The sequence below is a fragment of the Quercus robur genome, chromosome 3, assembly GCF_932294415.1.
Source record: "Quercus robur chromosome 3, dhQueRobu3.1, whole genome shotgun sequence".
NCBI lineage: Eukaryota > Viridiplantae > Streptophyta > Magnoliopsida > Fagales > Fagaceae > Quercus > Quercus robur.
Genome location: NC_065536.1, coordinates 9,485,410 through 9,491,852, shown reverse-complemented (window position 1 = coordinate 9,491,852; position 6,443 = coordinate 9,485,410). Strand labels below are relative to the sequence as shown.

Sequence of the window (6,443 nt, the reverse complement as noted above, 5' to 3'; positions counted from 1 at the left end):
TAGTTGTTCTCTACTTTGAAACTAGAATTGCAAGGTGCCCATAAAAAAAATTGTCATGAGAACACTTATTTTTGTGATGTATATGATTTTTGAGCTAAAAGAATGTCTCGTTTTATTTTAGTCTCTTGTAACTTTTGGAAGCATTTGGAGGAAGTGCATATTATGATAACACTTTTTTGATGTGGAATTGTCCAATTCTAATGTAATAACCTTCAAATTCATTTAGAAGATTTGTTGAATTCCATGATTTTTTTTCCCCAGTATGGTATAGAAAGTAAATGTGAGAATTGTGTTTTTATGGTTAATGGTATTGCTTCATAGTCATGACCAAGGGAATTACCCTGTAATTAACCTGATAACCAAATCCAAGAATTTACAAATTCACATTGCATATGTATTTTGAAGTTACAAGAATTTGTACTAGACATGGAGGGGAGAATTTTGGAAATAATCTAAATGCTTTATTATTCAAATCTCATCCTTAAAAACAATGTTTGTTACAAGCTAATTATCATCTGCATCACAATGACATAAAGGAACCACTCCAACTTGGTTATCCAAGTTGTTATTCATCTGTATCTTTTGCTGCAAAATATTCATGCGGCAACGTCTGCTGGAAAATATTCATGCCACAAAGATAAGTAGCACTTCACAACATTATATAACAAAGGAGGCATAAAACTCAATCCCAAACAGGAATGACAAAAATAAAAGTGAAATAATGTAATTTTAATTGACATAAGGACAATAAATTCCATCAACTTATGATTTTGACTAACAATTGATTTTGATACAACAACAAATACACTGTTACTAATGCACAGAAATATAATTTACAATACACTCCTTCAGGTAATTCACCTGCTTTACATGAATCCCAGCTATACCTAAATGGAACACAAGGCACCAATATCACTCTCCACTAATCATAGCTGACTGAAAAGGGACCCTCTTAATTTCCACAAACGTCGAATAAGAATTTCAAGTTTACACAAGGCTGCATGTTAGCACTTGAGCAGTCAGAACCATAGTTTTAAAAACCGGACCGGACCGGCCGGTCCGACCGGTTCAACCGGGAACCGGCCTTCAATCCGGTCCGGTTATGTTAAAAAACCGGAAATAATGTAAAAACCGTGAAACAGTAAAAATCGGCCGGTTCAACCGGAAAACCGGGAACCGGCACGGTTAAACCGGTTACTTATTTTTTTGTCCTTTCCCAGCCTAAAACGACGTAGTTTTGTTGTTTTAGCCTAAAACAACAAAACTACGTCGTTTTAGGCTGGGATCCTAATTCCTAACCCTAAAGCTCACTCTCATTTTGTGTTTGTCATTTTCATTTTTCACCATCTCAAACTCAGACTCTCCAATCTCAATATCTCCGCCTCACCCAAGCTCACAGCCTCTCTTCCTCACCGCTCACAGCCTCTCTGCCTCGCCGCTCAGAGCTCGCCCTCTCCGCCTCACTCTCTCCGCCTCACTGCCTCGCCAGTCGCCGCTCGCCCTCTCCGCCTCACTGTCTCTGTACCTCGCCTCACACTCTGCCTCGCCTTCTCTGCCTCGCCCTCTCCGCCTCACTCTCTCTACCTCTGTAACTCGCCGCTCACACTCTCTAGTCTCTTCCTCTCTGCCTCGCCCTCTCCGCCTCAAACATTTTTCTTCCTCTCCGCCTCACTCAAGCTCACGGGTTTGAAGTACTGGGTTTTTTTTTTCTTTTTGGGTTTTTTCCTTCTCATCCTTACGGGTTCTCGGTCTCGCCCTCTAAAGTGCTCTGCTTTCTACTTCTCGGCTTCATCAGGTAAGGTAACATTCTTTTCTTTTGATTTTATTACTTGATTTTGATTACTTGATTTTGATTTTGATAATTTTCTTTTCTCGGTTCTGTTTTTTTTTTTTCATTTCTCTCGGTCATCTCAGGTTCTCCATTCCTTCACTTCACTGGGTAAGTGCCTAAGTGGTAACTTCTATTTCTATCTTTCAATTATTACTTGATTTTTTGATTACTTGATTTTGATTTTGATAATTTTCTTTTCTCGGTTTTTTTTTTTTTTTTTTTTTCATTTCTCTCAGCTTCATCTCAGATTCTCCATTCAAGTTCTCAGCTTCATCTTAGGTTCTCTGTTCTGTGACTTCACTGGTAAGTGGTTACTTCTATCTTTCAATTATTAGTTTACAGAGTATGTTGTGGATTTGATTTACAGAGTATTACTATTTGTGAAATATAAATTACAGAGTATTTTACAGAGTGTGTTATGGATTTTGTGTATGATCAATGATGTGGATTTGATTTACAGAGAATTATTGTTTGTGAAATATTGTTTACTGTGTATTTGTATTTTACTGAGTATGTTGTGGATTTGATTTACAGCATATTATTGTTTGTGAAATATTGTTTACAGTCTGAAATTGTTGAGTGAAATGGAATCTGCCTCTGTGCCATCTAATGAACGTGCTTCTACAACCGGGTCTAATGCTAATTCTTCATCTGTGAGGGCAAAATGTGATCCTGCATGGGATCATGTAACTGAAGAGTTGAAAAACGGAATAAGTAGTTATAGATGTATACATTGTGGGAAAACTTATAAAGGAGGGGGCATTAATCGAATGAAAAGGCATCTAGCTGGAATTAAAGGTGATGTGGCTCCATGTATGGGTGTACCTTATGATGTTAGGTTCCAAATGGTTGAGAATTTGAAGGAAATTTCAAAATCTAAAGAACAAACCAAAAAGGATCAAGAAGCATCTAATTATTCGCCATTAGAGGATTCACCAGAATTTGAAGATGTCCAAGAAATTACTCCTAGAGGTAGGGGGTTAGGTAGGGGAAATAGAAGTAGTCCTAGTAATTTTCCACCAAGATCCAATCTTGGCAAGAGAAAGGTTGGTGACATTGATAATTACTTCGCTCCTAGGACAACACCGGGAGCTCAACCTTCTATTAAAAGTGTGCTTGCTGGCAAAGAAAAGAAGCGGAGGGTTGATATGGCTGTAGCTAGATGGATGTATGATGCTTGCATTCCAATTAATGCTGTGAATTCTAGTTATTATCAACCTATGCTCAATGCTGTAGCTTCTTATGGTCCTGGATATAGAGGTCCAAATTATCATGCCCTTCAAGTGCCTTTGTTGAGAGAAGCAAAAAGAGAAGTTCAATTGATTGTTGATTCTCATCGTTCATATTGGGCTGATACTGGTTGTACAATAATGGCTGATGGGTGGACTGATACTAGGCATAGAACATTGATTAATATTCTTGTCTATTGTCCTAAAGGTATTATTTTTATACGTTCTATTGATGCTTCTGACTTGGTTAAGGATGCTATTACTCTAAGTAACTTGTTTGATGAAATTGTTAATTGGGTCGGTCCTGCAAATATAGTACATTTGGTCACTGACAATGCTGCAAATTATGTAGCTGCTGGAAGAATTTTGTGTGGAAAATATAGGAACATTAGTTGGTCACCTTGTGCAGCACATTGCCTAAACCTAATTTTTAAAGAGATTGGGAAGATGGATCATGTAGCTAAACTTGCAAAGCGTGCATCCAAGATCACTGTGTTCATCTATAACCATGTGGCTTTGCAAGCTTGGTTGAGGACTAGAAAAAATTGGACAGAAATTGTGCGTCCAGGGCCAACTAGGTTTGCTACTACTTTCATTGCTTTAGGGAGTCTTAAGGAACATAAGCATGACTTACAAGCATTGGTGACTAGCAAATTTTATGTTGAATCAAAATATGCAAAAGATAAGAAAGCAAAGGCAGTGGTGAAAATCATTCTTGATAATCAATTTTGGAATGATTGTCATGTAATTGTGCATATTATGTCACCATTGATTCGTTTATTACGCATTGTTGATTCTGATGAAAAACCAGCTATGGGTTATGTATATGATGGCATGTATAGAGTAATTGATGGAATTAAAAAAAATTTCAAGGACAAGAAGAGACTATGGGAGCCTTATGTTAATATTATTAAGGATCGTTGGGATAATCAATTCTATAGATATATTCATGCTGCTGCTTATTGGTTGAATCCTGCATTCCAATATGACACATCCACTCTTAATAAGAGGCTAGAGACACAATCTGCTGTGGCAGATGTTATTGAATCAAAAGTTTCAGTTGGTCGGTTGAAGTTGGTGGAGGAATTAAGGCTATTTCGAGAGCGTGAACAAACTTTTGGAAGCCAACTTGCTCAAGAATCAGCCAAGACATCTCAGCCGGGTAAGATAATGTTTACTTTAACTAATAATAAAATAAAAATATGTTTTAAAGGTTATAACTCTTTTTTATATTTTTGGGATAAGTATTGTTGTGTTTATTGATTCATTGTATTATTGTTTTGTGTTTTATATGGAACTTAGATGAGTGGTGGAAGTTGTTTGGATCTTGTGCTCCAACCTTACAAAAGTTTGCAATTCGGATCCTTAGCCAAACAGCTGCCTCTTCGGGATGTGAGCGGAATTGGAGTGCTTTTGAACAAATACATACCAAAAGAAGAAATAGATTGGAGCATCATCGACTTAATGATCTTGTGTTTGTTCATTATAACTACTGATTGAAAGAAAGGTATATATTATATAGTTTCTTTGTTTCAATGTTTTTGTGGGGAAATATGAGTGATTCATTGATTTGGTCAAGTGGGTTCTTTGTGATTGTTAAATATAAGTGATTTGGTTACTAAATAAATTATTAATTATGTTCATCTCATGATATAGAGTCAAAAGGAAGAAGTTCAATTTTGATCCTATTGACTATGCAAGTATCGATAAAACTGAATTTTGGGTAGTGGAAGATGAGGAACCTCCATTTCTTGATCATGAGGAGATAGAAAATGCATTATATGAAGAGGGAGCCTATCCAATTGAAGAAGGGTCTTCTAGCCATGTACAAAGAGGTTAGTTTATAACAATTCTTTGCTTAGATACATATTTTAATTAGACTATTTATTATTTATGAGAAATGATATTGTTCTTTGGTTTTGGAATTTGTATAGATATGGACAATGAAGTGATTGAGGATGATGATGATGACATTAATTTGGAATCATTTGGTGATGAAGATGATGCTCCTCCCGGATTTAGAGATAAAAATCATCCTATTCATGTTGAAGATGAAGAAGAGGATGATGATGATGATGCTAGTGGTGGAGCATTTGGTTCACATGATGATATTGATTTCAATTTTCTTCATAACAAATGAAGCTTGGGTCTTAAAAGTTAAAACTTAGTAGTTTTTTTGAAACTTTATAACTTATTTGCTATTTGGATGTAATGAACTTATTTGTTATTTGTCATTTGTCATTTGGATGTAAATGTAATGACTAATGAACTTATTGTTGTGGTATGTGTATTTTTTTATTAGAAGACAAAACTATAGATGAGTTGAGTTTGTTTGGATGTCCTACATTTTTTGTGTTTGGGGTTGGATGGTAACTTGGGTGGATTTGAAGCAAAGCAGGGAGAATGATAAGCCAAGTCACCATTTTGTATAAATTGTTGAGTTTGTTGAATAGAATATGAATGTGTATCTATTGAATAGAATAGAATATGAATGATAAGCCAAGTCACCATTTTGTACAAATTGTTAACTGTTTTTCCCTGTAATTGCCTAATTGGAGGAGGATTTTTTGATGGGCTTTCAATGACTTGTTGATAAATGTTGTAAATCAGTAAATGTGTGGCAGTGAACTCTTTGTAATGTGCTAGTCATGAGCTTAATTATGTTTTTAGTATATTAAAAAATTATTAATTATTTATATAATTTAAATAAATATTAATTAAATTATTTATGACGTCACCGGTTCGACCATCGGTCGGACCTCGGTCCGACCATAAAACCGGTAATTAGCTCATTTTCCGGTTCTTTTACCGTACCGGTTTTTAAAACCATGGTCAGAACTTTACACGATAGCATAAATATTAAGAATTTCAAGTTTGATACTGCACCTGAGCAATGTGTTTGGCAAAGATGATTTCAAACATAAAGATGCATGCTACCCTTGCTTTAAGCCAAATATTTCTAGTAAACCATCATCAACATGGGTCTCAACAAAGCCTCGTTGGTAATAAACCAAAAAAAAAAAAAAAAAGAGTAAAAGTAAGCATCCAATATTTGGAACCAACACTCTCTGAAAAGTATACTTTCACCAAGGAACCATCAATTTGACATTTGATTGTAGAACATACTTGCATATACGTAGTAACAAAGACCAAGTGGTTGAGAAACAAAAGAAAAGAAATAGGCATTTACCTGAAATATAGCTCCAAAGAGAAATAATAAAAGAACTTCATAACAAATTTATAAAAAAAATCAATAAAGAAACAAAAGCTAAGCATTGCCTCCCTTCCAAATGGAAGAGGTGCAATTTGAGTACAACAGATGCATTTCCATAAGAAAATGCATCCCTAAAAGGGCTGATAAGCTACATAAATTTACTTGCGAA

At 35.4% G+C, this 6,443-nt stretch overlaps 1 protein-coding gene across 1 annotated transcript; it reads left to right on the top strand.

The window, feature by feature from the left end:
- Nucleotides 1–323: 323 nt before the first annotated feature.
- Nucleotides 324–4,030, top strand: LOC126719206 (uncharacterized). The gene is made up of 4 exons (XM_050421786.1): nt 324–343; nt 1,359–1,691; nt 2,397–3,892; nt 4,002–4,030. Exons 1-4 carry the CDS (start codon nt 324–326, stop codon nt 4,028–4,030), a joined length of 1,878 nt encoding a protein of 625 aa, XP_050277743.1.
- Nucleotides 4,031–6,443: the final 2,413 nt, after the last annotated feature.